A 25,986-nucleotide genomic window follows, 5' to 3' on the forward strand; every position below is an offset into this window, starting at 1 on the left:
TGGACGCTGATATGCCATCAATAAACACACAATGAGTGATGAACGTAACTGAGGCTTTAATACACTAAACAGCAAGCCTCCTGGCCTCTGATCCCGAACCTTTATACATGAGCCCGAGGGGAGAAGCCACAGGTGGAGCCAGCAGGGACAAGCCCAGGCATGTAACAGCACAATACAACGCAATACAGTGGTTTACCACATTCACCCCCTGTTAAAAAAAAAAAAAGAGTCCAGCGGGGGTGAAGTGGACTTAAGGGTCATGTCTGTCAGGGGCATTGACCTTCCACCGTGATCGCCTCAGTCCCGGCTGTGCTGTGGGCACCGGTGTCGAGACCTGCGCGTCCGGGAGCATGTTGTCCTCTTCTTCACCCAGTTGTTGAGATGGTGGGGGGGGGGGCGGTGTATCGGCGGAGGTGGTGGTGATGGTCGCCGGTGGGCCTGATGGTGCCAGATCTTGAGGTAGGTGGGGGAAGACGGTGTAGGGTGGGGGGTGGTGGTGATGGTCGCTGGGGAATCTGCAGGTGCCAAATCCCGAAGGGAGACTGTGTCCTGTCGCCCGTCCAGATGTGCCATGTAGGCATATTGTGGATTGGCATGGAGAAGCAGGACCTTATCGACGAGGGGGTCTGATTTATGGCTCCTCGCATGCTTCCGAAGGAGGACGGGCCCTGGGACTGGCAGCCAGGACAGGAGCGAGACCCCGGAGGTGGACTTCCTGGGAAAGGCAAACATACGCTCGTGAGGAGTCTCGTTGGTGGCTGTACACAGGAGCGACCGGATGGAGTGGAGCACATCGGAGAAGACCTCCTGCCAGCGGGAGACTTCTAGACCGTAGGGCCAGGAGGACGGCCTTCCAGACTGTCGCGTTCTCCCTCTCCACATGTCCGTTTCCCCGGGGGTTGTAGCTGGTCGTCCTGCTGGAGGCGATGCCCTTGCTCAGCAGGTATTGACGCAACTCGTCGCTCATGAAAGAGGAACCCCGATCGCTATGGATGTAGGTGGGGAACCCAAACAAGGTATAAAGACTGTGCAGGGCCTTGATGATGGTGGCAGAGGTCATGTCAGGGCATGGGATAGCAAAGGGGAATCTTGAGTACTCGTCAACAATGTTGAGGAAGTACACATTATGATCCGTGGAGAGGAGGGGCCCTTTGAAATCGATGCTGAGGCGCTCAAAGGGGCGAGAGGCCTTTACCAGGTGCGCTCTGTCTGGCCGATAGAAGTGCGACTTGCAGTCCCCACAGACCTGGCAGTCCTTGGTCACGATCCTGACCTCCTGATGGAGTAAGGCAGGTTGCGAGCCTTGATGAAGTGAAACAAATGGGTGACCCTCGGGTGACAGAGGTCATTGTGGAGGGCCCGGAGTCGGTCTACTTGAGCACTGGCACATGTACCGTGGGATAGGGCATCTGGGGGCTCATTGAGCTTCCCAGGTCGATACAAGATATCGTAGTTGTAGGTGGAGAGCTCGATACTCCACCTCAGAATCTTATCATTCTTGATTTTGCCCCGCTGTGTGCTATTGAACATGAAGGCAACCGACCGTTGGTCAGTGAGGAGAGTGAATCGCCTGACGGCCAGGTAATGCCTCCAATGTCGCACAGCTTCTATGATGGCTTGGGCTTCCTTTTTGACGGAGGAGTGTCAAATTTCGGAGGCATGGAGGGTACGGGAGAAGAAAGCCACGGGCCTGCCCGCCTGGTTGAGGGTAGCGGCCAGAGCAAAGTCTGACGCATCGCTCTCCACCTGGAATGGAATGGACTCGTCCAGAGCGTGCATCGTGGCTTTGGCAATATCTGCCTTGGTGCGATTGAAGGCTAGTGGGGCCTCAGCCGTCAGGGGAAAAATGGTGGATTTGATAAGTAGACGGGCAGTGTCCGCATAATTGGGGACCCACTGGGCATAGTACGAGAAGAACCCCAGGCATCTCTTCAGGGCCTTGGGGGAGGGGGAGTTCCAGGAGGGGGCGCATGCGGTCGGGGTCGGGCACTAGGACTCCGTGTTCCACGACTTAGCCGAGGATGGCTAGGCGGGTTGTGCGGAAAAAGCATTTTTCCTTATTATAGGTGAGGTTCAGGAGTTTAGCGGTGTGGGGGAAGTGCCGGAGGTTTTCGTCATGGTCCTGCTGGTCATGACCACAGATGGTGACATTGTCTAAGTACGGGAACGTGGCCCGCAGCCCGTACTGGTCAACCATTCGGTCCATTTCTCTTTGGAAGACCGAGACCCCATTGGTGACGCCGAAGGGGACCCTGAGGAAGTGGTAGAGGCGGCCATCTGCCTCAAAGGCAGTTTATTGGCAGTCCTCCGGGCGGATAGGGAGCTGGTGGTACGCGGACTTCAAGCCAAATGTGGAGAAGACTCGATACTGCGCAATCTGGTTGACCATGTCAGAAATGCGGGGTAGGGGGTACGCATCGAGCTGCGTGTACCGGTTGATGGTCTGACTGTAATCGATGACCATCCGGTGCTTCTCCCCAGTCTTGACGACCACCACTTGGGCTCTCCAGGATCTGGTAACTAGCCTCAATGATCCCCTCTCGCAGAAGTCGCTGGACCTCCGACCTGATAAAGGTCTTGTCCCGGGCACTGTATCGTCTGCTCCTAGTAGTAACGGCCTTACAGTCCGAGGTGAGATTTGCGAAGAGCTAGGGTGGGGCGACATTAAGGTCGCGAGGCTACAGACTGTGCAGGGGTCCACTGAACTTTATTGTAAGGATTTGGAGGTGGCACTGGAAGTCGAGCCCCAGTGATAGGGCAGCGCAGAGAAGGGGAAGGACATAGAACATAGAAAAATACAGCACACAACAGGTCCTTCGGCCCACGATGTTGAGCCAAACCTTTGTCCTAGATTAATCATAGATTATCACAGAATTTACAGTGCAGAAGGAGACCACTCGGCCCATCGTGTTTGCACCGGCTCTTGGAAAGAGCACCCTACCCAAGGTCAACACCTCCACCCTATCCCCACAAACCAGTAACCCCACCCAACACTAAGGGCAATTTTGGACACTAAGGGCAATTTATGGACACTAAGAGCAATTCATCATGGCCAATCCACCCAACCTGCACATCCCCGGACCGTGGGAGGAAACCGGAGCACCCGGAGGAAACCCATGCACACACGGGGAGGACGTGCAGACTCCGCACAGACAGCGACCCAAGCCGGAATCGAACCTGGAGCAGAGAAATCTTGGGGTCTATGTTCATACATCTCTGAAAGTTGCCACTCAAAGTGGATAGAGCTGTGAAGAAGGCCTATGGTGTGCTGGCGTTCATTAACAGAGGGATTGAATTTAAGAGCCGTGAGGTGATGATGCAACTGTACAAAACCTTGGTACGGCCACATTTGGAGTACTGTGTACAGTTCTGGTCGCCACATTTTACGGAAGATGTGGAAGCTTTGGAAAAGGTGCAAAGGAGATTTACCAGGATGTTGCCTGGAATGGAGAGTAGGTCTTATGAGGAAAGGTTGAGGGTGCTAGGCCTTTTCTCATTAGAACGGAGAAGGATGAGGGGCGACTTGATAGAGGTTTATAAGATGATCAGGGGAATAGGTAGAGTAGACAGTCAGAGACTTTTTCCCCGGGTGGAACAAACCATTACAAGGGGACATAAATTTAAGGTGAATGGTGGAAGATATAGGGGGGATGTCAGAGATAGGTTCTTTACCCAGAGAGTAGTGGGGGCATGGAATGCACTGCCTGTGGAAGTAGTTGAGTCGGAAACATTAGGGACCTTCAAGCAGCTATTGGATAGGTACATGGATTACGGTAGTATGATATAGTGTAGATTAATTTGTTCTTAAGGGCAGCATGTTGGAATTGTGGATAGTGCAGTTGCTTCGCAGCTCCAGGATCCCAGGTTTGATTCGATTTGATTTCGAAGGACGTAGAGCTTGAAGTTAGCGTACTCTACGCCATGTACAGTAAGGGTCGCGACACAGTACCCCCGGATTTCTACTGCATGGGATCCGGAAGCCAGGGAGATTTTCTGGGTCGCAGGTAAAATTGGTAGGGAGCAGCGCCTTACCGTATCTGGGTGTATGAAGTTTTATGTGCTCCCGGAGTCGAAAAGACAGGCCGTCTCGTGCCCGTTGATCCGGACGGTCATCGTAGACTTCGTGAGGTGATGAGGCCGGGACTGGTCGAGCGTGATGGAGGCGAGCTTTGGAAGGCGGTTGATAGGCCGGTCGGAGGTAGCGGCGGCCAGCGTACGGTCGGGTGAGCCGGGCTCCCAGGAGGCTGCGGAGTGATCCCAAGATGGCGGACCCATGAGTCGCGCGTGGCGGGAGGCATCGGCGATGGCGTCCAAGATGGCGGCCCCCGTGGCGGGTGGAGAACACAATTGAGTTAATGATGGCGGCCCCCATGGGTCGCACGTGGCGGCCGAAATTGAAGATGGCGGCGCCCACGGGTCGTACATGGTGGGTGGCGCGGCAGCTGGGGCCGGCCCCGACAGGCAGCAGGCAGTGCTGCTGGACCTAGAAGTTTTAGGGGGAGATCAGGCCTGGCAGACTTTTGCAAAATGGCCCTTCCTCCCTCACCCGTTGCAAGTCGCTTTCCATGCAGGGTAGCGTTGTCTGGGGTGATTACCCTGGCCGCAAAAGTAGCACCTCGGGGTTCCGCGTTGGCGGGCCGCCTCACGGCACAGGCTTTCGTCGCACCCAGGTCGGATGATGGCGGTGCCCACGAGGGTGCCGCGCAGTCGGAGGTGTAGGCCTCCATGTTCTGGGAGGCCACCTCCAGCGAGTTTTGAGTTTAGTGTATTAAATTGATATGCCATCAATAAACACATGGCGAGTGATGAACGTTACTGAGGCTTTAATACACTAAACAGCAAGCCTCCTGGCCTCTGATCCCGAACCTTTATACATGAGCCCGAGGGGAGAAGCCACAGGCGGAGCCACCAGGGACAAGCCCAGGCATGTAACAACACAATACAATGCAATACAGAGTCTCACTCTACGCAAACGACCTTCTCCTGTATGTATCGGACCCAGCAGAGGGGGTGGAAGAAATCATGAGGATTTGGGGGGAATTTGGCTGGTTTTCGGGCATGGGAGCGTATGGAGGCGGCTTCATGCAAGGGAACCAGCTTGGGGGCGCTGATAACGGCGCCTCTGCCGTTCCCATCGGCTTGGTACTCCACCAGCCCCGTCCGTGGTGGTGGCGGCCCTCAGAGTCTGGGGGCAGTGGAGGAGACATCTGGGAGCGGAGGGAGTATCGGTCTGGTCTCCAATCTGTAATAATCACCGGTTTGCCCCGGGAAGGATGGATGGGAGGTTTCGGAGAGGGCAGAGAGCAGGGATTGAGAGGGTGGGAGATGAGTTTATAATAGAGGGGAGCTTTCCTAGCCTGAGGGAGCTGGAGGAGAAATTTGGATTGGCGAGGGGAAATAAGTTTAGATACCTGCAGGTGTGGGACTTCCTACGTAGGCAGGTTTCTACCTTCCCGCTCCTACCACCAAGGGGGATACAGGACAGGGCTAGTTTCCAGAGTGTGGGTGGGAGAAGGGAAGGTCTCCGACATCTACAGGGAACTCATGAGGTCAGAGGGGACACAGACGGAGGAGCTGAAGCGCAAGTGGGAAGAGGAGTTGGGCGGAGTGATAGAGGATGGTCTCTGGGCAGACGTGCTGAGTAGAGTCAACGCATCCACATCACGTGCCAGGCTCAGCCTGATACAGTTTAAGGTTGTTCACCGGGCTCACATGAGCAGGTACTTTGGCGTAGATGATAGGTGTGCAAGGTGTGCGGGAGGGCCAGCAAACCATGTCCACATGTTCTGGGCATGCCCAAAGCTTAGGGGATTCTGGCAGGAGTTTGCAGATGTCATGTTCACGGTGCTGAAAACAAGGGTGGCACCGAGTCCAGAGGTGGCGATTTTCGGGGTGTCGGATGTTGCGGGAATCCAGGAGGAGAAAGAGGTGGACGTTCTGGCCTTTGCTTCCCTAGTAGCCCGGAGATGGATATTATTAGCTTGGAGGGACTCAAAGCGTCCAAAGTCAGAGACCTGTCTATCTGACATGGCTAGCTTTCTCTGTTTGGAGAAAATCAAGTTCGGCTTGAGAGAGGGTCAATATTAGGGTTCACCCGAAGGTGGCAACCGTTCGTCCACTTCTTTGCGGAAAATTAATTGTCAGCAGAAGGGGGGTGTAGCTTAGTTTAGTGTAGGGGGTTAATAAAGGTGGGACCTGTAAGGGAGGAAGACGGCTTTTGCACTATGTATATGAATTCATGTACATTGTTTATTTTGTTGTTGTTGTAAAACCAAAAATACCTCAACAAAATGTATTTAAAAAAAAAAGTATTTAGATATTCACTTGCGCTGCTATAACCTCGAGGGCTGTGAGCAAAGTGCTGGAAAATGGGATTAGTCAGACCTTTGGTGACAGACATGGACACAATAGGCCGAATGGTCTCCTTCTGAGCTGTAAACAATTCAGATCCATGGCAGGATTGTCTCAGCCCAGATCGGGCTGGAGAATCGCCAGGACGGGCGCGGATCGCGCGAAGCCGGCCCGCCGCCAGTCCGCCGATTCTCTGCCCGGGTTGGGCCGAGCGGTCGCGCAAAATATCCGAGTCCCGCCGGCGCTGTCCATGTGTGGTCTTACCCGCCGGTACCATGCATCTGGGGGGGGGGGAAAGAGAGCCTCTGCTGTGGCCTGGCCCGCGATTGGGGCCTACCGATCGGCGGGCCGGCCTCTCGGGCTGGGGGCCTCTTTTGCTCGGCGCCGGCCCCTGTAGCTCTACGCCATGTTGCGTCGGGGCTGGCGCGAAGGAAGCCACTGCGCATGCGCGCATTGGCGCCGGTCCCACTGCGCATGTGCAGACCCGCAGCGCCCATCTGACGCCGGCATTGGCAGCTGGAGCGGCGTCGGTCCTTCCAGTGCAGTGCTGGCCCCTTTAGGGGTCAGAATCGCTGCTCCTGAGGGCATATTGACACTGTTGTGAAACGCAACGGCGTTTACGACGGCGTCAACACTTAGCATCAGGATCGGAGAATCCCGCCCCCTGTTTCCTGTCAAAATGGTGAAAATTCAGTTCCTTGCTAAGGAAGCACACTCTTTTGCACTATTCCATAGGCATACATGTCTAACAAGTGAGGAAACACATTCCTATAATAGACAGTGTTTGTGATGGAGCAACTAGCTTAATACTGAACATAAACTGCCCCTCAACTTCAATTTCCTGCCAGTGCCTCTTATCCCGAATGCCCTTATGGGCGACATGGCAGCACATTGGTAGCACTGCTGCTTCACAGCGTCAGGGACCCGGGTTCAAATTTCTGCTTGGGTCACTGTCTGTGCAGAGTCTGCACGTTCTCCCCGTGTCTGTGTTGGTTTCCTCTGGGTGCTTGGTTGCCTCCCACAAGACCCAAAAAATGTGCTTGTTAGATGAATTGGGCATTCTGAATTCTCCCTCAGTGTACCCGAACAGGCGCCGGAGTGTGGCGACTAGCGGATTTTCACCTCATGGCAGTGTTAATGTAAGCTTACTTGTGACACTAATAAAGATTATTATTATTACCTAACAAAAATCAGTCTCTCTCAGTCTTGAAAGCTCCAATTGTCCCAGCATCCACAGCCTGTATAGAAGTGGGGTATGAAAAGAGGTCACCAAATTTATAATGTCCTTTGGGCAAAAAAGAAGTTTCCTGATATGGTTACTAAATAGCCAAACTGTAATTTCTTTTTTAGGTTGGGGTTCCCTGTGGGTGCCAAACTGTAATTTTAGGTTGGGGTTCCCTGTGGGTGGTCCACCTATTAGAGGGGTACCTCAGAGGTTCCCCCTATTACAAGGTCCCTGGGGGGTCCTCCTATTACAGGGGTCCTTCCTCAACGATCCCCCTATTACAACAATCCCCGAGGAGGTTCCCCCTATTACCTTTTTTTCAGAGTAGATCAGAGAGCTGAGATGATTTTCTTGGTAGAAATCGGTTATGTAAATCCAGCTGAAGTGCAGAATGTTTCTTGAATTAGCTAAACCTGTATCTTTCTCTCCAGTTGATGAATAATAAAGCAATTGAAGCTAGCACTTTTATGTTCTCTACACATACAAGATGAAAATTGAGACCAATGCCTTAGATCAGGTACCAGACTGCAACCACTGTCCATAGTAAGTGGTGAAATGCTGGTGAAATGCCAGTGTAGTTCTTGAAATGGAAAAAAACTGAAAAGCTACATGGACATACAAATGAAAACATGTGCCCATTTGCTTTGCAGATTTGTCTCCCAGTTGCCAAATAGAGCCCGTAGCCTCTGGGACTCCTCCAATCGGTTATGGATCTACTGGAGTGATGCTGACATCTCCTCTGAATGACCCGGCCGCTCCCTATCGTCTCCATCAGCTCTGGGTAACTCTGTACCACAGGCATCAGGCTGGAACTTTGCTGGGACCTGGGATCCAGCAGCCCTCCGACTGCTGTCTCGTCTGGGTGTTCCTGCCTCCAACTCATGTGCATCATCAGTAGTGTGGTGCTCACCAGATTGTGCCCCCAAAGCCTGTCCACTAACATTTCCCGCCGAGATGTGTGCATCTGCGATGGTGGAGGGTGGGAATGACAGTTGTGCTGCAACTATTTTTTTAAAAAATATTTTACTGAAGCATTTGTAATTTTCACAATTTAATATATTGACATTTCGAAAGCAACTGTGCGGGTCGACGCACAAAGTGCCCCCTAAAATAACTCACAATAAACCACGTACCCCACTTTTCCCACCCTATCCCCAATTACCCGTATACTAAATTCCCTGTCCTTATTTGACATTACCATGTCTCCTATTTTCCTCCCACACCCCCACTTTTTCCCTTTCCCCCCTTACTGCTGACGTTCAGTTTTTGTTAAAGAAATCGATGAATGGCTGCCAACTCCGGGCGAATCCCTGTATTGATCCTCTTAAAGCAAACTTGATTTTCTCCAGACTGAGAAACTCTACCATATCGCTGACCCACACTCCTGATTTTGGGGGCTTCGAGTCCCTCCATCTCAGCAAGATCCGTCTCCGGGCCACCAGGGAGGAGAAGGCCAGAATATCGACCTTCCTCCCCCACTTTGCCCCCGGATCTTCCGACACCCCAAATATTGCTAATTCTGGTTTCGGAGTTACCCTACCTTCCAGGACTTCCGACATAACATCAGCAAATCCCTGCCAGAATTCCCTCCGTTTCGGACATGCCCAAAACATATGAACATGGTTGGCCGGGCTACCCCCACACTGCCCACATTTGTCTTCCACCTCCTAGACGAACCTACTCATCCGGGCTACCGTTATGTGGGCCCTGTGGACTACCTTGAACTGAATCAAGCTGAGTCTAGCACAGGACGAGGATGCATTTACCCTTTTCAAGGCTTTTTCCCACAGTTCAGTTTCCAGCTCCCCTCCCAACTCCTCTTCCCACTTCCTCTTCACCTCTCTGATAGGGCCCCCTTCCCACTCTAACAATTCCCTGCATATGTCCGAAACCTTCCCACCTCCAACCCCTGTTTTTGACAGCACTTTATCCTGTAGTCCCCTCAGGGGGAGGCGAGGAAAGCTTGGGACCTGTCTCCGTACAAAGTCCCGCACTTGAAGATACCGAAACCTGTTCCCTCCCGGCAAGTCAAACTCCTCCTCTAATGTCTCCAAGGTCGGGAAGCCCTCCTGGATGAATAGATCCCCAAACCGCTCAATCCCTGCCCACTGCTATACCTTAAAGCCCCCATCCAGCCCCCCCGTGACAAACCAGTGATTGTCACAGATCGGTGACCACACTGACGTCCCCACCAGTCTCATATGCTGCCTCCATTGCTCCCACACCCTCGGGTCTGCCACCACCACAGGACTTCTGGAGTACTGAGCTGGCGAGAACAGCAGAGGCACCTTCAGTAAAACCTCCAGACTCATACCATTGCAGGGCGCTGCCTCCATCCGCTCCCAGACCGACCCCTCCCCCACTACCCACTTCCTGGCCATCGCTATGTTGGCAGCCCCGTAATAGTTAAGAGAGCTCGGGAGAGCCAATCCCCCTTCTCCGCGGGCCCGTTCCAGGTGTGTCCCCTTTACTCTCGGTGTTTTACCCGCCCATATAAACCTCGATATCGCCACATTATTACTTCTGAAAAAAGCCTTTGGGACAAAAATCGAGAGACAATGAAAAAAGAAAAGCAGTCTCGGAAGGACAGTCATCTCCACCGTCTGAACCCTCCCCTCCAGCGTCAGTGGGAGCATGTCCCATCTACAAATATCCCTTCTCATTTCATCCATTGCTTTGCCCAAATTTAACTTGTGAAGCTGCCCCCAATGCTTGGTCACTTGAATCCCCAGATACCTAAAACTCCTCCCAACCACTTTAAAAGGTAGCCCCTTCAGCCTCCTTTCCTGCCCCCGTGCCTGAATCACAAACATCTTGCTTTTTCCCATGTTTAAGTTATAGCCTGAAAATCGCCCAAATTCTCCTAATTCCTCCATCATTTCGGTCATCCCCCCCCACCGGGTCCGTGATATAAAGCAGCAAATTGTCCGCATAGAGAGAGACCCTGTGTTCCAAACCCCCCCCTCTCACTATTCCCCTCCAGGTATTCGCTGCTCTCAGAGCCATTGTTAAGGGTTCTATGGCCATGGCAAACAGTAATGGGGAGAGCGGGCATCCCTCCCTTGTCCCCCGACAAAGACCAAACGAACATGGTTAGTTGTTACATTTGCCACCGGGGCCTGGTACAGTAGCCGGACCCACTCCACAAATCCCTGCGCAAACCCAAACCTGCCTAAAATATCCCATAGATACTTCCACTCCAATCGTTCGAAAGCCTTCTCCGCATCCATGGCAACTACCACCTCAGCCTCACGCCCCTCCCCGGCATCATAATTACATTAAGAAGGGCAGCATGGTGGCACAGTGGGTTAGCCCTGCAGCCTCACTGTGCCGAGGTCCCAGGTTCGATCCCAGCTCTGGGTCACTGTCCATGTGGAGTTTGCACATTCTTCCCGTGTTTGCGTGGGTTTCGCCCCCACAACCCAAAAGGTGTGCAGGGTAGGTGGATTGGCCATGCTAAATTGCCCCTTAATTGGAAAAAATGAATTGGGTACACTAAATTTATTTTTTTTAAATTAAAACAAATAATTACATTCAGAAGCCGTCTAATGTTGGATGTCAGGTGCCTGCCCTTTACAAATCCCATTTGATCCTCCCCAATTATCTCCGGGATACAATCCTCTATTCGAGTGGCCAGGATCTTTGCCAATAATTTGGCATCAACATTCAAGAGGGAGATTGGCCTGTACGATCCACAGCTCTTCGGATACTTGTCAGGCTTCAGGATGAGAGAAATTGATGACTGTGATAACGTTGGGGGGAGTACTCCCAGCTCCTTGGACTCGTTGAAAGCCTTAATGAGGAGCAGCCCCAGTAACCCAGAGAACTTCTGAGAAAATTCCACTGGGAACCCATCGGGTACCGGGGTTTTGCCCGACTGCATTGCCCCCAGTCCATCTATCACCTCCCCAAACCTAATTGGGCCCCCCATGGCCTCCATCAGCTCCTCATTTACCTTCGGGAACTCTAGCTTCCCCAGGAATTGATTCATGCCCTCCTCCCCATCCGGGGGTTCCGACTCGTATAACTCGCTATAAAATTCCCGGAACGCTTCATTCACCGTCCCCAGGTTCGTCACCGTATTCCCCTTCAAGTCCTTTATTTTCCCTATTTCTCTCGCCGCCTCTTGTTTCCTCAGCTGATGCGCCAGCATCCTGCTCGCTTTCTCCCCATGTTCATATATTGCCCCTTTTACCCTCCTCAGCTGACCCTCCGCCTTTCCTGTGGAAAGGAGCCCAAACTCCATTTGAAGTCTCTGACGTTCCTTCAGGAGTTCCTCATTTGGAGACTCCGAGTATCTCCTGTCCACCTGTAAGATTTCTCCTACCAACCTGTCCAGCTCCGACCGCTCAGTTTTATCCCTGTGGGCTCGAATCGAATTACATTCCCCTCTAATAACCGCTTTCAGTGCCTCCCAAACCACCCCAGCTGCAGTCTCTCCCATGTCATTGATCTTTTTGTACCCCCGAATGGCGTCTCTCACTCGCTCACTGATCTCCTCATCCGCTAACAGCCCTGTATCTAGTCTCCACTGTGGGCCCTGGGACTTTCCCGTGTTTGCTCGTAGGTCTATCCAGTGTGGTGCATGATCTGAGACCCCAATTGCTGAATACTCAGTGTCCTCAACCCCTGCTAGCAGTGTTTTATCTAGCACAAATGAATCTATCCTGGAATACGCCTTATGTACATGGGAGTAGAATGAATATTCCTTGCTCCTTGGTCTCTCAAATCTCCATGGATCCACCCCTCCCATGCACTCCATGAACCCCCGCAGTTCCTTTGCCATTGCTGATAGCTTCCCCGATCTAGCACTCGACCGGTCCAGCCTCGGGTCCAGGACCGTATTAAAGTTACCCTCCATGATCAGCCGGTGTCAGTCAAGGTCTGGGATCTTCCCCAGCACCTTCCTGATAAACGCGCCATCATCCCAGTTTGGGGCATATATATTCACCAGCACCACTGCCATTCCCTCTAGCTTCCCACTAACCATAGTAAATCTGCCTCCCGGGTCTACCTCTATCCTCCTCACCTCGAATGTCACCCTTTTATTAATCAGAATAGCCACCCCCCTGGTTTTAAAGTCCAGTCCTGAGTGAAACACTTGCCCGACCCATCCCTTCTTTAATCTAATTTGGTCCCCCAGCTTCAAGTGCATTTCCTGTAACATAACCACGTCCGCTTTTAACTATCTCAGGTGTGCAAACACATAAGCTCTCTTAACCAGCCCGTTCAGTCCACGAACATGCCATGTAAACTGTCTGGTCAGGGGGGGGGGGGGGTCTTTGCCCCCCCTCCCCTGTCGGTCCACCATGATCTTCCGAGGCCAGCTCCTACCCCGTGTTCCACACCTCGCTTGATCCGCCCCTCGGCGGCGACTGCCATCTGATTTCCATCTCCAGTCTCCTAACTGTCCCTTACCCATCAGCAGTACCAGCCCTCCCGCCCCCCCCCCCACTTCGTCTTTCCTCAGCTCTCCCCCCACTTTGCTCCCGTGAACCAGCTATCCAGCTAGCTTAGCATCTCCCACCCTCTGGCGTCAAAAAGCCTGCTGACGGCCAGATTCTATCACACCTAGCAATAAAACAAGCACTCAACACAGTAACAACAATCCCAAAAAGCAAACATACACTCCCCCAACGCGCAGGCAAAGAGGAATAACCCTCCCATTTAACCAATTCTTATCAGTCCTATCACCTTCAAACAGAATCCAACACAAAGGAAGAAGCTTCAAGCAGTTTAAGTGAAATTATGCATGCAAGAATCAACCATCATTCTTGCAGAAACGAAAACACCCCATCGCATCTTAAAAGTTCTTCCCTCTGTGATATCATACATAAAGCAGTAAATCAAAATCAAATTACACAAGAAGAGGAAAGAAAAAAAAATATTAAAACACCAAAACCCTTTTCTTCTCGAACATCGCAACTTAACTCACAGAATTAAAAGACTGAAATTTTAAACAAGGCATAGCAAAACATAGAACCATTTTCTCACCTCCCCGCCATCCTGTCTCCTCCCCCAAACTCAGACCCCCACAGTTTGAGTTTAAAAGTTGTTACACCAGATTGCCAGGTTCTACCCCCCTTCTGACCGATTCTTATCAGTCCCATCACTTTCAAAGCGAGTCAAACACAATAGAAGCTCCTCCCCGCAACTCCATCCCATCCCTCAAACTCAGCTCACCACAGTTAGAATTTAAGAGTCCTTAATTTAAGAGTCCTTAAGCCAGATTATTGTCTTCCATGAAAGTAACCACCTCTTCCGGAGAATTGAAGTACAGCTCCCGGTTCTCGTAGGTAACTCAAAGAGCGCCGGGTATAGCAGTCGGAATTTAATGTCTTTCTCAAACAGGGCCGCCTTAACTTTGTTGAAACTTGCTCTCCTCTTTGCGAGTTCTGGTCCCCAGTCTTGGTACACCCGGATCTCTGATTCTTCCCACAGGTACCGTTTCATCTGCCTGGCCCACTTCATGATATGCTCCTTGTCGAGGAATCAATGTAGCCTCATCACCATGGCCCTCGGGGGCTAAACTGTAATTTTTAAGTTTATGCCTTAACTGTAAGGTTAGGATTGGGCTGTTTTCCTGAATTTTCACAACCAACTTACTTAAATTGTTTCTTTGTGTTTGTCCCTCTCCCCAGCTGTGGGGAAGGACTGTCACACTAAGTTCCAATATGGTGCTTGTGTCGCACATGCTCCTTCAAGAAAACAAAAGAGACATCCAGAATCTGAGCCTGAAAAAAGAGTTAGACCCTATGTATATATGTAAATATTGGGACAAAACACACCATTACAAAACTGAACTGTCCTGAACACTGCTAACTAGCATTGGGTGACAGTGTTCAGGAAATGTGATGTCCGAACCTGTAGCAATGGTTTCCTGAAGGCCACCAACAAAAATGTTAAATTACCTGCACATGGAGCCAATAGAAGTGTACTGCACTGTTGAATATTGTTGTCAGCCTCTAATGTCTCCTGCTCCCCTTTTCCTGTCCCCTCCCTCATTCTCCTGATCTCCTCCATCTTTCCTGATCACTTCTTTCCTCCTTTTTCCTGGTCACTTCCTCCCATCATTTCCCCACTTCTTCAGGTCTCTCCTCCTCACTCCTGATCATATACCCGCTCTCCCAAGACCTACCAGAGCACCACTATTAATGACTTAATGACACAAAATTGAAATCTTCTTCACCACTGACCTGACACCCATTAAATGAGATAATGGGTGTGCCTCAGGCCAATTGGTTCTGGTACAGGGATCGTTCTCCATGCCTGGTTCAAGCCAATCGGCTGGACTGAACAAGTTCATAGGCCGTCGGAAGGAATTTTTTGAGCATCATCCAGAAATATCAGAAAATATATAAATATTCTATGTTCAATTTTTTAAAGGCAATATTCTATGTTCAATTTTTAAAGCCATAATGCAAGTTAAGATAATATACACCTACACTTACCTATTAGCTTTCAGAAGTGCTTACCATGTGGTACTATGATCTGAAAAGGTTTGCTTGGATTTTTCAAGTTCCATAGGGTTAAACTACCATCTGAATGGCTGCACATGAACTGTCTCCCTTCATGATGCCAGCTGACAGAATGGATTGCCTATAAGAAGAAGTTACGGTGAGTACATTATATTGTTGTGAGCAATAGATTATGCTTAATTGGTGTCCTTCAAGCAATTTGATATTGATGTTACAGATCGATAATTCCCTTACACTTTACATTCAATATATAATGGTCAAATTAAATGTTATCTACTTATGCACATTAGAATACATTTGACACCCATACAGATTGATTGTGCTAAACAATCAATTCCATTAAGCTATATGAAATTATATTGTCCATAGATTTAGAGTGGTTTCACAGGTCGGTGCAACATCGAGGGCCGAAGGGCCTGTACTGCGCTGTTATGTTCTATGTTCTATGTTCTAAGCAATATGCTGTCATTGGTTTTCTCTACCCATAAAACAGTGGAGTCTGAGTCAACAAAAACTGAGTAAGAAAGGTTTTTGTCCTATCAGGGAGTTAAGGGTTCGGAAGGTCGGCCGAAAAGTGGAGTTAAGGCCACAATCAGGTGAGCCATGGATTTACTAAATGGCAGAGCAGGTTTCATTTGACAAATCGCCTATTTCTACTCCACTTTCTTATGTTCAAATTGACCATTTCCAGGTCCTGACCCTGAATTTGCTGCTGTTACGGTACCTGGACCAGACCCCAATTTATATTAGGAAACTGGATGAGATCCCAACAATTTTTCAATTTGCAAAACTGCGAGGAAAGGATTCCTCGCCCAGAAGTGATTCTACTGACAAATAGGGATCTTTTGTATTCAAAAGATTGTATTTGTATTATTATCACAAGAGTAACCATGTTAACATCACAGAAAATAGCTTTCAAATTAACAGTTAAACAATTATTAAAATAAAAGGAAACCCTTAACTACGAACTTATACCATCTCTATCTCCAATTAAGCAAAGCGCATTACAGGTCAAAAGCCACTGGTAAATAAAGTTAGCAAACATAGGGATACCTGCAGTTGTGTAAATATTTTGTATCAGAAATGTAGAGAGAGACCCTTTCAGGCACAACCTGCTAATACTTATGTTTCTGTCAGACTCCTGCTTATTATACCTCTGCCACTGGGACAATAGATTTTCCTCCCACTTTAATAAACCCCACTGACTTATCTTGTTTTACCGAGCCTGTCTTCCCAGTACTTTTCTTAAGCCACTATGTGACTTCACATGTCCAACTTTATTACAATGAAAATACTTAAGTTTTCTTATCATTCTACCACTATAGAACATACAGTGCAGAAGGAGGCCATTCGGCTCATCGAGTCTGCACCAACCCACTTAAGCCCTCACTTCCACCCTATCCCCGTAACCCAGTCACCCCTCCTAACCTTTTTGGACACTAAGGACAATTTAGCATGGCAATCCACCTAACGTCTTTGGACTGTGGGAGGAAACCGGAGCACCCGGAGGAAACCCACGCATTATCATAGGTTTCCTTCTCATTCTGAGGCACCAACTAAACCTCCTTTGCGTTGACCATCTGTGATTTTCTCATTTCCCCAGTTTCTATCCTTCACAGATTGAAATTGATGTTGAAAACCAAACTTTGCTTCATGAACCAATTCAAAATCACCAGTCATTTCTGTGGCCTGTCCAGCAGTTTTAACTCTTTGCTGTTCCACATGAGTTCTCTTTACTGCGGGAAACACAGCTTTAAATTCCTCCAAAATAATTGTTTCTCCAAGAGTGCCATATGTTTGGTCTATTTTTAATGCTCTTAGCCACCTACCAAAATTATTTTGTTTAATTCTTCAAAAGCTATATATGTCTGACCTGGTCCTTTCCTTAGCTTTCTAAATTTTTGTCTGTAGGCTTATGTCACTAGTTCATATGCACCTAATATGGTTTTCCTCACCTCATCATAATCTTTAGATACCTCCTCTGATAGGGGGGCAAACACTTCACAAGCTCTACCTCCCAACTTTGTTTAAACCAACACTACCCATATGGTCTTTGGCCAATTCAATTGTTTAGCCACTTTCTCAAATGAATTGAAAATAGCTTTCACATCTTTTATCATCAAATCTTGGCAGTACTTGAATATATTTAAACATATCCCTACTATGCATTTGACTAGGAAGAATTTATTCTTTCAATTTCTACCTCAATCGTCCTCCTTTCCATTTCCTTTTGAAAAGCCCTCTCTTTTTATTTTGCTTCTGCCATTGCCACTCTCTCCTTTTCCTTCATTTCCAATTTCTTCTGTTTATATTTTTAATGCATTTCTAATTGTTTCATTTGTAATTAAATTCTAGCTAATTCTAATGATTCAGACTATGTCTCTGGTAAATTTGAATATAGAGCTATGGCTTGTATTATGTCTACCTTCCTCATCCCTTTTGATAAGGTTAACTGCAGCTTTTCCGCAAAACCCAAAAAATTTACTTTTGTAAACCATCCTGAGTAATCGCTTCTGTACTCAGGAAAACATCTGTAACTGAAAGATCCCTCTCCAGTCACTCCCTATTTAAATTTCAAAACCTGAAAGAATGCAATTGTTCCACACACACTCACTGTCTTTAAATTCAATAACCCCAAGCCAAATAAGGAATTATACTTGAAATCCCGATCCTAGCCTGGATGAGCCCCTAATGTTATTACAATCCCAGACCAGATCCCAACAGTGGCTAGCATAGTGGACTGAAACCCCAATATTTTAGTTTAGTTTAAGACTTGCGTAAGGAATGTTTCCCTCCAGGAGTGATTGCATGGAAAAAAGTAGGGCTTTGTTTTTCTAAACAAAACTTTAATCTGAATACAATATTAAACTTTTAACTTCACAATCAAAAAGAACTTACAATTACCGCTTAACTCAACAATGCAATTTCTCGTTCAACAACAAGAAAAGAAACGTACAGCTCTTAATCCACTTTAAAATTAGCAGGACATTGCACAATACTTGCATTTAAAAAAAGATTTGTCTTCGGTTGGAACCCCTTCAGACTCTGGCTGAATGTCTTCAAATAGCTGCTTCAACTAGGTTGTTTGAGTCTCTTCCTTGTCTTCAGACAAGACCGCTCTGCTTTGAAATATTATTACTTTTTTTAAAAAACTATTCTATTTGGAAAGAATTGTGGACTCAGAGTCAGGCAGATCAAAACTCAGATCCTCTCTCTTTAGGCTTCTCCAAACTCAGTGCCTCTTTCCCTTTCTGAGCTCCACGCAGCAGTGAATGACCTCATCTCCCCATGATGAAAAACACATTGGGGGTGCATTCTCCACCACCCCAGCCTCATGTTTCTCAGCGGCACGCCATCGCCGGGGGGAACTCGCCGTTTTGGCCTATCCGGGCCTGTGAATAGCGGGGGAGCCGGAGAATCGCCATTTTGGGTGTCTCCGGCGATTCTCCGGCCTGCGGAACTCGACGGGGCCGTTCCCGCCGCTTGGGAGAATCGCGGGAGGGCGTCGGACCGGCATCCCGGGAAATATTGGCGGCCCAGGCGATTCTCCCAACCGGCGCGGGAGTGGAGAATCTCGCCCACAGGCTTTTAACTCTTAACTTGTCCCAATATTCCTAAAATCCTCCAGTCATTACATGCTCAACCTGACAACATTTGGAAAAATCTCTGCTCAACGTAAAAACTAGCAGACCTATATAAAATCCATATCAAACTACAGACTCTTCCTTTTAATTACATCATCTATATCCTCTCAGATTCCATGACCTGTTTACCTAAGTCTAAACACAATGGGCGGGATTCTTCAGCCCGGGACGCCCGGAATAAGTTTCCCGATGGGAAGGAGAATTGGCCGTCAGGGCAAAATTTGGATCGGTGAACGCAGTGCTCCGACCCCCCACCACTGGTGCCATCAACGAGGTCCATGATGCGCATTGACAGGGGGATATAAATAAATGCAAATGTGTTTTAATGACCAATTTGCATCTATTTAGCAGGCCCAGCGCACTATGCTCTGGCCTCCCATGATTCTCCGGACCCCCCGAAATCAAGTGGACCCAGATCGCTTGTGGTCTCAGCAATCATGAACCTGATGTGGTGGATCTCGTTGTGGGTCAAGGCGGCAACAATTTCACCCTTGGCGCACTGTGAGGTCCAACCCCCACAAAAATGCACTGCCTGCCCACGCCTCCTTTGGCAGAGCCCCCCTACCCCCCGACTCACAGGGACTCAAAGAGAGGATGTGTAGTGAAATCACACACTTGAATGATTGGAATGCACTTAGTGCTGGGAATGCACTTACGTTTCTTCGATGGGGTCAATGTTCACAAGCATTAGGGTTTCACCACTTTGGCCATGTAAACCTGAAGGTGGATGAATGAATAAAACCTGCAGATGCCTTTTTCAAACTGTCAACCATAGACCTCTACTGGATAGCTATGAATGGCTTGCCGATAATGGATCTGTGGGAACCAGACACAGGCACAGCTGCTCTCCTTTGAAGAATGGACACGAGGAGATGCAAGGTAAGTATTACAGCCTTAATGCTTCCCATGGCCCCTGTCTGGATTGCACTCTAGCTTCCAGACAGGGGTTCCTTTTCTTGGGGGGTGGGGGGTGGTCTGTGTGCAGGGCAGGGCGATCTGTGTGTGAGTGGGGTCTGTGGAGGGGGTTCCTTGAGGTTGGGGTTCTCTGTGGGTGGTCCACCTATTAGAGGGGTACCTGAGAGGTTCCCTCTATTACAGGGTTCCTGGGGGGGGTCCTCCTATTACAGGGGTCCCTCTTCAAGGATCCCCCTATTACAACAATCCCCGAGGAGGGTCCCCCTATTACCTCCTCTGAACTGCCTCCAATGCCACCACATCCTGCCTCAAATAAGGAGGCCAAAACTGGAACACAATACTCCAAAAGTAGTCTCACGAACAGCTATACTATTGCAACAACACTTCTCTACTTTTATACTCCAGTCCTTTTGCAATAAATGCTAACATTCCATTTGCCTTTTTAATTTCATGGTGTAACTGCATATCGACTTTCTGCGATTCTTGAACAAAGAAACCCAGATCCCTCTACCAAGACGCATTTTGAATCTGCTTTCCATTTAGATCATAATATTACTTCAACAGATACATAAATATATACATTGACAAGCACTTCCTTCTTGAGGTGCCCTCTGAAGAGGTTTGAATTAAAATTAAATCTATCCATAGCTGCCTTACCACAGGCCATCTCCCCCCCGTATGTTCGGTGGCTTCAGTGTGGTCTACAGATCCATACTCCAGTGGTGGGAGAATAACAACATATCTCATAGTCCTCCCTGGCCAGGCTTTAGTTTCTGCAGGGGAACAATGGTTGCCAGGAAGATCCTGGTGGCATCCCTAATCAGCTCATAAATGGGCATTTAATTATTCAAATTCGCTAACCTGATGCTGCTGGGCAGATAGCTGTTCCAGTGATGATTTGCCTATGGCTAGGCTAGTCTGAGGCAGGGATGCAGGTTTCCTCCGGGTGCTCCTGTTTCCTCCCACAGTCCAAAGATGTGCAGGTTAAGTGGATTTGTCATGATGAATTGCCTTTAGTCCTAGGGTTGTGCAAATTAGGTTATGGGGATTGGACGGGGAGTGAACATGGGTCGAGTGCCCTCTCAAATAGTTGGTGCAGATTCAAAGGGCCAAATGGCCCCCTTCTGCACTGTAGGGATTCTATGATCTCCAATTTGAAGAACAGGAGAGACTGGCCGATTCCATTAGAAAATACCTTTTTTCCAGAGCAGATCAGAAAGCTGAGATGATTTTCTTGGTAGAAATTGGTTATGTAAATCCAGCTGAAGTGCAGAATGTTTCTTGAATTAGCTAAACCTGTATCTTTCTCTCCAGTTGATGAATAATAAAGCAACTGAAGCTAGCACTTTTATGTTCTCTACACATACAAGATGAAAATTGAGACCAATGCCTTAGATCAGGTACCAGACTGCAACCACTGTCCATAGTAAGTGGTGAAATGCTGGTGAAATGCCAGTGTAGTTCTTGAAATGGAAAAAAACTGAAAAACTACATGGACATACAAATGAAAACTTGTGCCCATTTGCTTTGCAGATTTGTCTCCCAGTTGCCAAATAGAGCCCGTAGCCTCTAGGACTCCTCCAATCGGTTATGGATCTACTGGAGTGATGCTGACATCTCCCTTTGAATATCCCGGCTGCTCCCCATCGTCTCCATCAGCTCTGGGTAACTCTGTACCATAGGCTCAGCATCAGGCTGGAACCCAGCTGGGACCTGGGAACCAGCAGGCCTCCGACTGCTGTCTCGTCTGGGTGTTCCTGCCTCCAACTCATGTGCATCATCAGTAGTGTGGTGCTCACCAGATTGTGCCCCCAAAGCCTGTCCACTAACATGTCCCGCCGAGGTGTGTGAAAAAAAATATTTTATTGAAGCATTTGTAATTTTCACAATTTAACATATTGACATTTCAAAAGCAACCGCGCGGGTCGACGCACAAAATGCCCCCTAAAATAACTCACAATAAACCACGTACCCCACTTCTCCCACCCTAGCCCCAATAACCCGTATACTAAATTCCCTGTCCTTATTTAACATTACCATGCCTTCTATTTTCCTCCCACACCCCCACTTTTTCCCTTTCCCTCCTTACTGCTGACGTTCAGTTTTTGTTAAAGAAATCGATGAACGGCTGCCAACTCCGGGCGAATCCCTGTATTGATTCTCTGAAAGCAAACTTGATTTTCTCCAGACTGAGAAACTCTACCATATCGCTGACCCACACTCCTGATTTTGGAGGCTCCGAGTTCTTCCATCTCAGCAAGGTCCGTCTCCGGGCCACCAGGGCGGAGAAGTCCAGAATATCGGCCTCCCTCCCCCCACCCTTTGCCCCCGGATCCTCTGACACTCCAAATATTACTAATTCTGGACTCGGAGTTACCCTACCTTCCAGGACTTCCGACATAACATCTGCAAATCCCTGCCAGAATTCCCTCAGTTTCGGACATGCCCAAAACATATGAACATATGCTTACTCCATTGCCCCTACACCCTCAGGGTTGCCACTACCACAGGACTTGTGAAGTACCAAGCCGGCAAGAACGGCAGGGGCGCCATCAGTAAAGCCTCCAGACTCGTACCTTTGCAGGATGCTGCCTACATCCGCTCCTATACCGACCCCTCCCCACTACCCACTTCCTGACCATTGATATGTTGGCAGCCCAGTAATAGTTAATAAAATTCGGGAGAGCCAATCCCCCTTCCCCGTAGGCCCGTTCCAGGAGTGCCCTCTTTTCTCTCGGGGTTTTACCTGCCCACATAAACCTCAATATCGCCGCATTCATACTTCTGAAAAAAGCCTTTGGGACAAAAATCGGGAGACACTGAAAAAAGAAAAGCAGTCTCGGAAGGACAGTCATCTTCACTGTTGTGCTGCAACTATAACAGTTGTATCCTCGGAGCTCATAGAATCATAGAATTTACACTGCAGAAGGAGGCCATTTGGCCCATCGAGTCTCCACCGGCTTTCAGACAGAGCACCCTACCTAAGTTGACACCTCCACCCAATCCCCGTAACCCAGTAACCCCAACTCACCTTTTTGGACACTAAGGGGAATTTTATCATGGCGAATCCACCTAACCTGCTCATCTTTGGACTGTGGGAGGAAACCAGAGCACCCAGAGGAAACCCATGCAGACACGGGGAGAACGTGCAGACTCCGCACAGTTAGTGACCCAAGCTGGGAATCGAACCTTGGGCCATGGAGCTGTGAAGCAACTGTGTGAACCACTGTGCTACTATGCTGCCCAACCGTGCTCTCCTCCGATGTGGTCTCCTCGGAGTCAGGAGAGGGGGCCACCCGGATGGGCTGGTGCTGTCGGCTGGAGGACCTGCGGGAGTATGGACATGTGGCCAGTGAGAGGGATGGGTCAGTCAGTAAGGCAATAACTCATGTTTGACAGGTCCACCGGGTGGAGCCTTGTGGTTCCTCATCTCTGCGGCGTCCGCCAGCCTCCGTGTGGGTGAATGATCTATCCTCAGCCACACCGGTCACCTCCAGGGCCCGCTCCTCGAAGGAGCTGAGGAGTCTTAAGTCTGGCACCCCTCGCCAGTCTGGGCCCTCTCTCGACGATTGTGGGGAGCTTTTCCTGAGGGGGCACAGGGAGGGCATCGTTAGCCACACGCGTGGTTCACAGTGTTTGGGCGGGGAGGGGGGGGGGGGGGTGGGCGGGTGGAGAGGGGGAGGGGTTTGAAGGGTGAGGGGGTAGAGGAAGGGTAGGGGGAAGCATGGAGAGTTGTGGGGTGGATGCACCCTTGGGGGGGGGGGGGGGGTTTGGTGTACGCACTCGTGCTGTCCAGTGTAGGTTGTTAACCTTGTTACGGCACCGAAAGCCAGTCCTCCTGGTCACACTCCCCGAGCTAATAACTGCCGCCACCTCATCCCAGGCAGCACTGGCTGCCTTGTGGCTGACTCTCCTGGACCATCGGGGAAACAGGACATCCCTCATGGATCCCACCACGTCTAGCAGCCTCCCCAGCTCAGCATCACCGAATCTTGAGGCCAGTCTCCTCGGTGCCATAATTGCGAGCTGGCTGGTGCAAGTGCAGCTTAAGTGTTGTTTGATGTTGTTAGCGGGGGGCTGGCAAGCACGGTCCTGTTCCCCCAGTGGCGCAACGCAAGTGTATCATTTGGGGGCGGCACGGTGGCACAGTGGTTGGCACTGCTGCCTCACAGCTCCAGGATCCCAGGTTCAATTCGGGCCTTGGGTAGCTGTCTGTGTGGAGTTTGCACGTTCTCCCCGTGTCTGCATGGATTTCCTCCGGGTGCTCCGGTTTCTACCCACAGTCCAAAGATGTGCAGATTAGGTGGATTAGCCATGCTAAATTGCCCCTGATTTTCCAAAAAGGTTAGCTGGGGTTACTGGGATAGTATGGAGGTATGGGCTTAAGTAGGGTGCTCTTTCGAAGGGTCGGTGCAGACTCGATGGAGTGAATAGCCTCCTTTTGCAGTGCAAATTTTAGGATTCTGTACACCAATTTGCATCCAACTAACCGGCTGGAAGCCCGATTCTCCAACCCCCCATGATGCTCCAGCCCTCTCAACGGGGATTCATGCAGGAGTAAATTGATGCAGGTATTTTCAAGCGTGGTTCTGATGTGGTGGACCCTGTCGCAATGGGCAAGGGGATCAAGTGCATAACTGAAGAGTCCCTAAAATCCAACTGAAGGCCACCCTCCCATAATGCGAATCGGGTAACAGAGAATCCCATCCTACATCTTTGCTTTTGAACTTTAGGCACCCCTAGTTATAAAACGTAAGATCGTTTATACTTTTCTCACATTATGAGGTCAAGATGCTAATGATTAAACACTGAAGCCCTCCATTTTTCTTATCTTTTATTTCTTTGACAGTTTTATTTTTTAGTATATTCACCCTTTGCTTATGCTTTCTTCCAAAATATATAACTCTATACATTTAATCTGACATCTATTTGACCAATCTATTAATTTGTTTATAAACTAGTATGGCAGGGGGGTGGGCACGGGAGCAATAGGTCAGAAGGTGAGAGCATTGAGGGAGAACTAGGGAATAGGGACAGTGTGGCTCTGAGGTAGAGCAGACGGGGAGAAGTTGCTGAACACAGCGGGTCTGGTGGCCTGAAGTGCATATGTTTTAATGCAAGGAGCATTACGGGTAAGGCAGATGAACTTAGAGCTTGGATTAGTACTTGGAACTATGATGTTGTTGCCATTACAAAGACCTGGTTGAGGGAAGGGCAAGATTGGCAGCTAAACGTTCCAGGATTTAGATGTTTCAGGCGGGATAGAGGGGGATGTAAAAGGGGAGGTGGAGTTGCGCTACTTGTTCGGGAGAATATCACAGCTGTACTGCGAGAGGACACCTCAGAGGGCAGTGAGGCTATATGGGTAGAGATCAGGAATAAGAAGGGTGCAGTCACAATGTTGGGGGTATACTACAGGCCTCCCAACAGCCAGCGGGAGATAGAGGAGCAGATAGGTAGACAGATTTTGGAAAAGAGTAGAAACAACAGGGTTGTGGTGATGGGAGACTTCAACTTCCCCAATATTGACTGGGACTCACTTAGTGCCAGGGGCTTAGACGGGGCGGAGTTTGTAAGGAGCATCCAGGAGGGCTTCTTAAAACAATATGTAGACAGTCCAACTAGGGAAGGGGCGGTACTGGACCTGGTATTGGGGAATGAGCCCGGCCAGGTGGTAGATGTTTCAGTAGGGGAGCATTTCGGTAACAGTGACCACAATTCAGTAAGTTTTAAAGTACTGGTGGACAAGGATAAGAGTGGTCCGAGGATGAATGTGCTAAATTGGGGGAAGGCTAATTATAACAATATTAGGCGGGAACTGAAGAACATAGATTGGGGGCGGATGTTTGAGGGCAAATCAACATCTGACATGTGGGAGGCTTTCAAGTGGCAGTTGAAAGGAATACAGGACCGGCATGTTCCTGTGAGGAAGAAAGATAAATATGGCAATTTTCGGGAACCTTGGATGACGAGTGATATTGTAGGCCTCGTCAAAAAGAAAAAGGAGGCATTTGTCAGGGCTAAAAGGCTGGGAACAGACGAAGCCTGCGTGGAATATAAGGAAAGTAGGAAGGAACTTAAGCAAGGAGTCAGGAGGGCTAGAAGGGGTCACGAAAAGTCATTGGCAAATAGGGTTAAGGAAAATCCCAAGGCTTTTTACACGTACATAAAAAGCAAGAGGGTAGCCAGGGAAAGGGTTGGCCCACTGAAGGATAGGCAAGGGGATCTATGTGTGGAGCCAGAGGAAATGGGCGAGGTACTAAATGAATACTTTGCATCAGTATTCACCAAAGAGAAGGAATTGGTAGATGTTGAGTCTGGAGAAGGGGGTGTAGATAGCCTGGGTCACATTGTGATCCAAAAAGACGAGGTG

General features: G+C 49.3%; 1 protein-coding gene across 5 annotated transcripts in view; it reads right to left on the reverse strand.

The window, feature by feature from the left end:
* The window catches only part of stxbp5l (syntaxin binding protein 5L), an 879,402-nt gene that overhangs the window by 466,913 nt on the left and 386,503 nt on the right, over nucleotides 1–25,986 (reverse strand). For all 5 annotated transcript variants that reach the window (XM_072513712.1, XM_072513711.1, XM_072513708.1 and 2 more), the window contains exon 8: nucleotides 15,052–15,175. In XM_072513712.1, the coding sequence (XP_072369813.1) occupies nucleotides 15,052–15,175 (124 nt within the window). The remainder of the gene's footprint in view (nucleotides 1–15,051; nucleotides 15,176–25,986) is intronic.

The sequence above is a fragment of the Scyliorhinus torazame genome, chromosome 8 (assembly GCF_047496885.1).
Source record: "Scyliorhinus torazame isolate Kashiwa2021f chromosome 8, sScyTor2.1, whole genome shotgun sequence".
Classification (NCBI taxonomy): domain Eukaryota; kingdom Metazoa; phylum Chordata; class Chondrichthyes; order Carcharhiniformes; family Scyliorhinidae; genus Scyliorhinus; species Scyliorhinus torazame.